This window comes from Ceratosolen solmsi, unplaced genomic scaffold, assembly GCF_000503995.2.
Source record: "Ceratosolen solmsi marchali unplaced genomic scaffold, CerSol_1.0 scaffold10, whole genome shotgun sequence".
Lineage (NCBI taxonomy): Eukaryota > Metazoa > Arthropoda > Insecta > Hymenoptera > Agaonidae > Ceratosolen > Ceratosolen solmsi.
The window spans coordinates 11,349,112-11,361,327 of record NW_011948412.1 but is presented as its reverse complement, the minus strand read 5'-3'; the positions used below and the strand labels follow the sequence as shown (position 1 = coordinate 11,361,327).

The 12,216-nt window shown below is 35.7% G+C and overlaps 1 protein-coding gene across 1 annotated transcript in view; it reads right to left on the bottom strand.

Moving 5' to 3' along the window:
• LOC105359479 (uncharacterized) overlaps positions 1 to 7,247 on the bottom strand; it is a 32,328-nt gene extending 25,081 nt beyond the window's left edge. The window contains exon 1 of the mRNA XM_011496096.1: positions 6,766 to 7,247. Within this exon, the coding sequence (XP_011494398.1) occupies positions 6,766 to 7,134 (369 nt within the window). The 5' untranslated portion in view covers positions 7,135 to 7,247. The remainder of the gene's footprint in view (positions 1 to 6,765) is intronic.
• Positions 7,248 to 12,216: the final 4,969 nt, after the last annotated feature.

Here is a 12,216-nt window from a genome sequence, read left to right as displayed (position 1 = left end):
AGCGAGCGCCAGTGCGGGCGACACCGATTGTTGACAGAAGCGTCGGATTTTAAGATGATTACTCGGATAAACATATAGAATAAATAGACAATTTGCCAGCTAAGATATGAAATAACATCAACAGAGTAATGCACTTGCATAATACCGATGATATATTTCTTAACCGTATGAGTTCTACGTATGCCTTAGTATCGTCGTATATTAACTTTTAATCGAATTGCGAATTACTTTATGGGGAGCTATTTTTTTTATGTTTGTTTTAGTTTCTTAAATTTACAATTAATTTCGCTCTTGTAGGTGAAAAATGGTAGGGCTAATGGAATATCTTATTTGACGTTTTATCGGGCAAGTTTTAATGTCTTGTAATTATTATGAAGTAGGCAGGTCGTTTCGGTCGATTGCATGCAAGCCAAATTGAATATAAACTATTAAAGCTACGATAATATGATACTTTCTATTGAATTATATATATATATGTATATATATATATATATATATATATATATATAATGTATATGTATATATATGTATGTATGTATGTATATATGTATGTATATATGAGGAATAATGATAAAAGGTAGGTGGGGGAGCTTATGAAACGACTACGTAAATCTGGTATTGAACAAATAATTAATAGGTTGATGGGCATGGGCAGCCGTAAAAGTTTAATGCAGTCAAGTAACATGTTAAAACTGTATTGGCACGGACTCAAAATTAGCATTCCCCGATCGAGTTCGCCCTTTCTCTCGCATCTTTCTCAAATCCAAGCTTCCAGTGGCACTGCGCACATCGCCCCTCGCCCTCTATCACCCCTACAAGCCGCCGCCACCACCGCCACCGCCACCACTGCCGCCGCCGCCTCCTTAATTTTTCCATCCATTAGCTTCGGTCTATCGTGACGGGCGCCAAAAAGTACGGAACCCTCGTTCCTTCTCCGGCAGCACTAATGGCTCCTTTCGCCGCGCCGTATTTCATTTGTATTCCACGACTCGGCAACACCGACGTATCCACCATTTACATCCATCGTCTACATGCACGATAACTCATGTATATGTATAGAGAAGCGCGCGCCCCCGCGGCACAGGAGGTTGTGCCCGGGAGCTTGTGCCGCATTCGGGCTGTGCTCCGAAGCGCAGAGCGACGCGCATGTGTGAGCCCCTCTTCATATTTTAGATCACGTCTCTTGCTTAAACTGCCGTTAACTGTAACATAATGCGAGCATGCGTGTATGCATACTAAGGAGCAGTCCCGAAGATGGAATATCCGACGTTGTCCTGGACATGGGCATTTTATTTACGAGTGGAATATGACTCGACGTACTTTTTACCTTAGCAAACTAACGTGCGATGCACGGACTTTACAACTGCTTTAACAACAATGGCATCGAGTACTTATTTTGCTAGTCGCCTGGTCGCTTAATCGACAATATCAATCAGCCGAGTACACGTCGTCTATATATGTAGAAATATCATAATCTATGTTTTCGATTCAATAAGACGAGTAAATAATAAGGATAACTCATTAACTCTTAAATTAACAATTGTACGCAAGAGATTCTTATGAAAATCCTCATTCTTTCAAAATTCGTTCTTACTTTTGTCGGGATGACAAATAAAATGAAACACAAAAGAAAAACAAAATCAAAAGAAAAGAACAAAAAAAAAAAAAAAAAAAAAAAAAAACATACATAAATTGCAGTTTCCATGTTAACGAGGCTTTGAATTTCTAATCACTCGACAAGAATGCATAGAATGCGATGAAAATTGACGAATAATGTTCAGTTTATTTTTTTTTTTTTTTCCTTTTATCAACAATTTTAGTCTAATTACAGGTAATTGATTGCACATGCAAATTTTCAAAATCGATTCCTTCTGCATCTGGCTCGGATTACAAAGTAAACGAACTACTCGAAGAATCTTCACATCTATATGCGAGGAACTTAAATGAAAAACACACTAGATGTAATCTAAATTTACATAGAATGATATTTTAATAAAAATTCGTTTACCTTAAGCGAAAAATTAATATTACAATAATTTTGGGTATCACGAGGGAGGCCTGCAAAATGCTAAAGTAATTTGTTAATATTTTCTAAATCCTTAAAAGATTATGGATGCTCGCAAGGTGACTTCGTCCATATTGCAAAATTATTAAATTAATCTTAACGAACGAATCAATTAAATTAAATAATGAAAGAGTACAGACGACACAGACAGACGTCAATATTTTATTATTATTATTATTATTATTATTATTATTCGTATATACGATAATGGACCAGCGAATGTTCGATCCGCCGAGAATCACATCGGGCGTCGAATTGTTTCGCATTGAAATTATTGCCGTGCATCCGGATTTTAAAGCAGGCGCCAATTGCTCTGCCTCTGTCGTTATCAAAGCCCCCGAAATCCAAAATCCGGAACCCTGGAGTTGAAGGCTCGCGTAGACCGAATGACAAACTCGCGGCGCAGCAGCAGCAGCAGCAGCAACAGCAGCAGCAGCAGCGATACAAACCCGAGTAAATTGATGCATTAATTAATTGTAACGAACCGCGTGGGAGGTGGATGCAACATTTGAACTATCAGGGATCGCATCCCTGCTACCAGAGGCAGTAACCAGCAGCAACCCTCGGTAAGCTGTCGGCGAACACCCCGTTTCCAGCTCGACCCTCCACTTCCTTCCCCGTCATTCATCGGGGAGCGCGACCGGATATGATGTCGCCCCATTCATTCCTCGGCCCTCTTTCCCAACCGCTTGTTTAACGAAAAGCCGGCACGAATCGGCCGATGACGATTCTCATTTGTTTAAATAAACGAGACTACAGAAATTCTTTCGATATTTACACGGTGCTTGGAACAGACAATAACAGACATTTCCTCCATTCTACATTAGGCATTATATTTTTTATTCTTAAATCAGCAGATTCTACGAAGGATATTCAATGGCACAATCTTAATAAGACGTTAGCTCGATAAATATGAAAGAAGCTTTCAGTTGAAAGAATGACACGATGGTCTCGTGTCCAGCCACTATACAATATACCTCATAGTCATTGCATCCATTGTAATTAACGGATGGTATTAGAAAAATTAATGCAAAGATGTCCGGATATTTTTTGACGATGAAAATATTTTCTATCGAGGCGCAACTGACGGGACTGAGCAAGTATAAAGATATTCGAGGTGAGATGTATTTAAAAATTGGCCCATCGTAAGTCTTGACAGTATATTTATGCTGGCGCTGATGCACTGCCACTTTTTACCTTGCCAGCACCAGCAGCCACTTCCATTTGCGTAATGACCAAAGTATTCGTCACACTTGTATACGCGCGCGCGCACACAAACGCACACACAAATACCCAAACAAACAACAACCAAAGGAAAAGAAAAGACACGTAAAAAGATTGAGAGATAGATAGATAGACGGATAAATAGAGAGAAAGATGGAGATGGGGATGATGGACGAGCAGATAAATAGGTAGATAAGAAATGGTTGGGTATTTTGCAATGAGCAATTATTGGACTATGAAGAATAAAGGCGCTAACGAGCCCACGATGCTCATTTCGGCAAAGTATAACCTCTTTCATGCCTCACATCCCCCCCCCCACACACACACACACGCACGCACACACACGCACAAACAAACAAACAACAGCACCCACCCACGCCATCCATCCCGGGCGATTAGAGCAACTCACTTAAGAGTTTTGCCAGCTGCAATAATGCCTTTTATTTATTTCGGGTTCGCCTCTTCCTCGCACTTGCTTGAATTTATCACCAGACGTTAAAAGCGACGAATGTGCTCGAGTGTGGAAGACGGCGACCCGCATACCATTGCGGCATTTAATTATCATCGCCAAGTTGCTAAGGTTTATGCAAACAGATTATTAAAGCGTAATGGAGAAATACATTGGAGAAATGGAGTATAGAAACTACTAAATACGAGTAGTTATTGTTGACAATTTACAATTGTTAATAGTGGATCAAATGGGTAAAGTGAGACAGTGATACAATTATTTAGACGAAATTTATATTAGAAATTCATCTATCACTGGCTGCTTCATACTTAAACGTAATATACTCATAAATTATTACCAAACCTTTACGTCCAGACAATTATAATATCCCTAATACCAGGCAACAACAACAACAACAACAACAACAAAAACAACAAAAACATAAACAAAACAATAATAATAATAATAGTTGTGATATAAATACTTCATATTATTTACTTTAATTATGAAACAATTATCATTATAAACATTATAAATTCTATTTTATTAAAATGTTTATTAACTAATTAAGCGATTGGAACTTTAGATTACAATAATAATACAAAGCAACGATGATTATTAACCATATAAAGTTTAAATTTTTATATTTCATCATTCCTGGTGATGTTACTTCTTTACATAAATAGACTTCAATTTACATTATCCGTATAAATAATATATAAACAAAAAAAAAAAAAAACAAAAAAAAAACAAAAAAAAAAAACAAACAAACAGATAGTTAGACGGGTATTAATGTGGAAGAAAGGCGTGTGTCGATGAGCTTACTGAAAGTTACTTTATATTTTTTTATAAACAATAAGAAGACACTTGTATGTTAAATTGATATTATACGTCCAAGGATATTTAAAGATTAAATAAAAATTGAGTAAACATGTACTTTTCAAATATTTCTTTTAATCTACGGTATAATTGGAAAGCACACGATGTAAAAATCATTCAAGCTTAATATTATTTATAATATATCATTGCTAAAACGATATGTCCTTATTCGTGACTCTCTTTCATTAAATAAACAATCGTTCTGCGTATGCACAAGCGGTAAAATATTTTATTGAAACTTCATTTATAAATGTGTTTTTATTAAGGGTATTAGAATTTGTACTAATAAAACGTCTAACGCTTATCATTAAATGACTCTCCGCAAATATCAATTTATTCTTCATTATACGATAGGGGGCCATTGATAATCGATATTGCTAGACATGAAATAAAGACGAGCACTTTGAAACGCTACTGCGCGAGTTTATTTCACGAGTTAACTAATGATTATTCGATGTTTGAGAGATGCGCGCTCGTATAATGCAGCGATAATTAGTAACAAGGATTCCGAGCATCCACCCGTTAATACTCCATAAAACAGTACAACGATCGCACTTTCGAGGATAAAAAAGCAGTAGCCAAATGTGAATGGATCTGAAAATTACTTTCCATAATACACAACCGCTCGAAAATTGCCGCTATCTATAGCAGTCACCCTCTCCTCTCTCTTGCTCAGTTTTCCCGTAAAAGAACGGAGGAGCGAGGGTGGATAGCCGTGCCGCCGGGCGGCCCGAAATTTGAATTTCAATGTGTCTCGAGGATGTATTTAACGATCCCATCAGCCGCGAGCCGAGGCCGAGCCTACTTCCGCTTAGTTTCCGCTTAGTTTCGGTGGTCCTACCATCTCCCCTGCCGTGCTCCATAATCAAGGGATCGCATCCTGCCACGGGACTAATTGTCCGCGGCGGCAATGCGATTTCGCATGCGGGACGCTATCTTCTCGAGGGGCCTTGATTTTTTGCTAACTGACGCCTAATCGAGTTTGCTAGAGCGAGCCAACTGGTTATTGCAAAGGCGGCTCCTTGCGATTCGGCGGCTCCTTCAACTTCCAAACGTCTTTTCAAACTTACCTCCTACCAATTGCAATTCGAGCGCGAAACTTTACTCTCGACACTCACACATTGATAACCGTGGCCAATAGGCGACGGCTAATAGTAACGGCATATGTTTCTTATTCGAAACACATGCGCATCGCGATAAAACTATTGCGTCACAACCCGTCCCCGCTCTGCTACAATAACTATGAGCTTTTTCATTTCGCTGCTACAATGTAATTTATAGTCTACTTTCAATACACCATTACACTTACAATCTTCTAATACATTCAAAATGTGGATAGGCTTGTAATGCGATGGGAATTTAATCCACTTTGTGAGACTTAATTATCTAAATAAAAATTGTGTATCTTAAGCCGAGCACAGGGGTCTTCAATTTTCTCATGAAAGATTAGATTTTACGAAGAGTCGAAAATGTCGCGAAATCGATTGGGAAATATTTGCATGCATCGCCGGATTAACGATAAATTGAGTAATTAGTCGTCACGTTCGATTACCTTATCCATCTGTCGTATGAATTTTCGTAACGTAAAAATGATTTATTGCAAAAATTCACGGCTTTTTGTTATTTGAGGCAAATCTTCGTATTAAAATTTCATTATAATTCAGCGATGAATATGGCAAAATAACCGAATAAAGAATTTTAACGAACAAATATAGCGTCGGTAATTTCATTGCGGTGGCTCACAATTTTTATGCAAAATTTTTTAATTTACACCTTAACGCTTCACATATTTGTATCGTAAAATGCTTGTGTTTCGATAGGGAAATGCTTCGACGATGCTTAAATTATAATTCTCAAGTACTCTCGACATTAACTTGAAATATTATTAATTATATCATTAAAGACGAATATTCAAATCCAATCGAGCTTTAAGAAGTTGATGTTTTCAATATAAAATTTCACCAACAAACTGTTCAATAGTCGAATATTCCACTAACTTGATAATCAGTCTTTAAGATTTCTCGACTCAACACTTGAGAGAGAGAGAGAGAGAGAGAGAGAGAGAGAGAGAGAGAGAGATGAAAATGTTGTCGATGTGACGTGAAATGCTTATAAACGTATAGAATTAAGAGGTAGGTGATCAACTCACAATATCCTCGATTTTCGAGCAGCCCCGACTCGTTGTACAGACAAGGGCGACGATCACACCCCCGCCGAACATTAGTAGGAGCAGGACCGCCAGCTTCCAGTCGTGGTCCCTCTGGGAGACGATTCTCTTGGCCGCGGGGAGACGTGCCAGATCGGCAGTCGTGACACCGAGCCTCGAGGCCTTAAGGAGAGTCGCTCTCAGACGACGGGAAGCCTTCTCGCAAGCCATCCTCGTGCCCGAGGAGCTCTTTGAACTACCACCGGACGTCGACGGCTGCCTTACTGGCTGCCTTGTAGTCGTCGTCGTCGCCGTCGTCGTCGATCTCACGTGGACATTCTGCTCGTTCATGCGCTCCTCGCTATCGTGCATTGATCCGTCAACCGGGATAAATGATGTTTCACGGACGCCCCGCACGTACCCATGCGATTCTGAAAATGTCAGATTATCTTCCAATTATAAGCGAACATTGTTTTTAATAAATAAATGGCTTAACACTAACTCTGCTCTAACGAAAGTATAATATATCTACGATCGGCATAATTATTAAGCTCCCGGCTATTCGTCATGTTTACAATGCATTTGTTCATAACCGCATGTAATTATTTGTCGCTTCCTTAATTACCCTTAAATTACCGATTATCTCAATTACTTTTATCGCTATATCGTCTTTCCAGCTCATTTCGCGTTTATTAATTTTTCTTATTTTTCCTTTTTTTCTTCTTCTTTGTTTATTTTTCGTTCGATTGTTGTCATTCCGTCTATTATTTAATTTACTTGTATGCTTATTCCATTCATATTCTTAAATTATCTTTATATCCTGTCTTTTCATCTCTATCTTCTATTTTATTTTATCTTTCGCTCTTAATATTCTCTCGATATACATCTATGTTTTATCTTTCTTTATTACATATTTTACACCGTCTTCTTCGTCTTCTTCTTCTTCTACATCATTTCAATAAACTTTTGCTTTGGCTTCATTTTCACATCGCTATTTCGACATTAAACTCCTATCTATAACGGTCATAAAATTTTTTTTTGTTCCAATATTTTGACTTTTCCTCTTCGTATAAAATTTTCTATAGTCCATTATATTTTTGTTCTTCTCTTCTGCCTTTGTCGTTATTTAATTCCATCCTTCACTTCTTACTATATTCGTTACTCTCTGTCGTTCCTACGATTTTTCCATTTCTTTTATCTTTTTTAATTTCATCATTTTTCACATATTTTTGTAATTCCTTTTTTTATAATTTAAAAAAAAAAAAACAACATTCTTTTCCTTTCCTTCCTCACCTTTCCATTCTCTATTCTATCCCTTTGCCCACTATTATTTTACGCTTTATATGTGCTTGAACAAAAGATTTTATTTGATTCTCTTGTTCTGTTTTTTAAGCCTTATTGCACTTTTAACAGTTTTAACATTTTGATTTCTTCTATTTTGCTTACTTCTCTTTCTATAAAATTTCATATTATTAAATCTAATTCTAATATGAATGTTATATTTTTCTAACCAGTCAAATCCTATTTATTTATTCTCGTTTTATCATTCTCATATTTTCGCATCGTATTTTCAACCTTGTATGTATTTTATCCAGTTTCTCCGAAAAATTCTCTCTTTTATATGCCATGTACTTTTTATTAATATAATTTCTATTTCTTCCTATCTCTTAACCTATCATATATTTTCTCTCTCTGTCTCTCTCTCTCTCTCGCTCTCTCTCTCTCTCTCTCTCTCTCTCTCTTACATTTTTATCGACCTAAACTGATAAATGAATAAGCCCATGATTCTTACAATTTTATTTCGTATACTGTATTTCATATTCTCTTCCTATTTACCAAATAAATAAGCTTATTGTTTACAGAGTCTTAGAATAATATTCGCATGCAGCTCACATAAGGATTATTCATCAAATACGAATGACGTGGTTATGAAAAAAAAAAAAAAAAGTTGGCGTAAATCGAATAGCGATTAATAAAGAAAAGGTAAAATTGATTCTGTCATGACTGATATGTAAAAACCGACTCGGTAGTGGCGATCATCGGCATAACGAATCGCCCTGCCAACCGAACTTTATCAACCAGATGCCGAGTTGTATCAATTCAGCGCCGAGATTTCGTCAGTACGGAGAGCCGGGGGCTAAAGCTCGTATTTCGCATTATCCGCGTAGTATCTCGAGATGGAAGAGTTAATCGTCGTACGGCCGATCTAGTCCATAAAGCACAAAGCCAGAAGAAAACGAAATGGTTTTGTATCTTGTGGTTCGGGCCGGTAGGAGGCTGCCGCAAGAGGAGTGTGGGAATATCCCATGTACCGATGTCCTCGAACTTTGATCAGGACGCGAGGACGCGAAGCTCCTAAGGGGATATTCACCCTCATCCCATGTGCATACATATAGGCATACCCTCACGCCCGTATGTATACACGTATTTGTGGATAGAAGCTCTCGGATGACTCTTTGAAGATGCGTGCACACCGGTGATATATACGTTTTACCTATATGCAGAAGCTCCTACTGCATACGACTGGATTACCACTTAATGTATAATCCAGTGCTATGCTCGCATGTATGATGCTGAATTATGGAGTTCTTGCGGATAATACCGATCATCCATTAAACGCTATATTTACTTGCCCTATTGTTATTGTAATGTGTACTGTAAAATTACTTGCGACGAGGAGATTCGTTTGCGTTAAACCGCGATTATCATTTTAGGGCTTAAATAGACGATCCCGAGTATTTAATATATTTCACATTCCCCGCGAGTATTTCAAATGATTCATCCACTTTCATTACTACTTATAATTTCTTCTTTTTTTTTTTTTTTTACTTGATTGTATTTTCATTTTTAAAATCATCCATTTTACACCTATTAAAATAGATTCAGATGTTTTTTTTTTTTTTTTTTTTTTTTTTACGTTAAAATTACTCCTATTTTATTAAATCAAGTGTTACTTTATGCATATATAGGGAGTCGTGTATAGTGTAGAATCACTATAGAATTAATCAATATGAACAATTATGAAAAAAAAAAAAAAAAAATTACCACGAAAACCATTGAGTTTATATTAAGAAACATAAAATTGCATGGATGTAGCTCTAAAAATTCGCAACCTATGGACTTTTCGAAAAAAAAAAAAACTATGATCTTTGGCAAATTTTTTAAACCTTCAAACAAAATAACGACATATGCTTTAAACATTATCACCTTTTTTCAGTCGATCTCAGGCTCCGTTTGAAAGTTACGTTATAAAAATGAAGGCAAAGAAGTTTTAAGAAAAACACGTTTGAAGTTTTTATTTAAAATGCAAAGAGTATACAAAGCACTTTACATTTTCGGCTGCCAAATTGTCAATTTTAACAATATTGATTTCAACCAGATGATATACTTGGAATAAATTTTCTTTTCTTAAAAAATCAACTTCGCATACTCATCTTATCTCTTCGTATTATTATTATTACAAATTATAATTAGAATATATTAGCGTATTTAGCGTTAATATGATTCCTTACGAGAAATGAAGTTATTAAATAATCTTAAGCATTAACATTACATTATAAACGACTTGATATTATTTTAAATCACATTGCAGAAATTAATAGATTTTTATAATCGCAATAGGAATTTGTTTATATTTTTGTTATTAAATATTACTTGAATAACTATAGTAGAGCACTATTGAATCATTAGTGGCGTGCATTGATTTAATTAAAAATTCAACTATAATTCGAAAAAGATTTTTTTTTATCAAAATATTGCTATATTAAAAAGTTGAAGTAAAAACACATGAAAATACTCAAATTTCATATTAATGCGGTAGAAGGTGAAGCAAAAAAGTCAACATTGCGATAGTTTCAATTGTTGTTCGACGTGTAAAAAAAAAAAAAAAAAAAAAAAACGAATAAAAGAAAATTTAAAGTCTATTTAAAAGCTGTTTGAAAAATAAAATAAAAAACAAAAACAAAATAATAAGTAAGCCAGGTACTGTCAAATTTTAGCAGCTGCGACTCATTTATCCTTGCGTAATTTAAGAAAAATTCCATCTTACGAGAAAGTAAACTTTGTCTTACTTTTGTCTGGCCATTGCCAATGCGAGATATTAGCGTCGCATTGTTTTCTTTCTTCATTCGTTCAAGCGACTTCTGCATTACTCAGAATTGAGATCTCGAGTTACCTCAATACTTCGCACGCACATTATTACACCTTCCGAGCAATTTACAAGAGTCTTGCATCGATTTTACCACCACGGGCACGATCCACGCAAATTACTTTATACCAATGTCAATAAAGATTTCAGAGTTGCACGTGGATATGTACGTATATACCACATGTGAGACTTAATTATCTTTTAAAATGTATTTTAAATTTTAAGAGCAAATGTGGCATGCGCATGAACTTCTTTTTACATTTGATAAACTCTATAAATACAAGGTGGAAATTTTTTTTTCTCCTTAAAATGGCTTCACTTCGTTTAATAAAGAGATAAATTATGTTTACGGAGATACATTGAGAAAGTCAAAAGATATAATAAAAAGTAAGTAAATAACGTGTTACAATATGTTTTATGTACATATTCTTTTTTCCAGCATTTAGCTTAAATTTCACGAATTACAAAAACATTCATGATACATTATTCACGTACGTATATGAAAGGGTTGCATGTTATGCGTTTTTCTTTGAATTTCCGCGCTAAACATTTTCTCTGAGGAATAACAAAATATTCGTGCGGGAAACATAAGCTCTTTTACATAAGATAATTTGTATTTGGATACAAAATTTGAACAGGTTATTTTATAGTTTAAACAGTTTCGTAAACTCCAAACATTTTCCTCTAGCATGCACTAGTAATTACACGCGCACGCGCACGCGCGCACACCAGATACGTATGTGTGCATCTAAATATAATCACCATCTATCTAATTTCTAATGTTCATCAAACGTTATAAATTATCATTATAATAAAATACATATTCAGATCGATAGATAAATGTGCATATTGAAGATAATAGAATAGGAAAGCGAGAAAATCTTTTGGATTTTATTATGTGACATAAAAACGAACATGATCAAAAAAAGACATCAAAGGGTGACATATAGAGATGGAAATTTTGGTAGCCCACGAAGTGAGAAAATTCAAGATTTTCCAGAAGCACTATAAAATGAAAGAGGGAGAGTAGAGGGGAGATTTTCTATGCATGCAAGCTCAACTGAAGTCTAGAAGCAATGTAACGATTTTCGACGTGACGATCTCGTTATCGCGGAAAAGCCACTTTCCCGGCCTTCTATTTTTTCTTCTTTCCTCTTTTGCCAATCTTTCTATTTGAGCGTCCACTTGTCGTGTTCCTATATTTTGCTGCATAATTACGGTATATATTGAAATTTCTTAAGAAGATTCAGATTTTTTTAAAAAAAATACCAAATTTTCTTCTTCCTGTTTTTTTTTTTTTTTTTTTT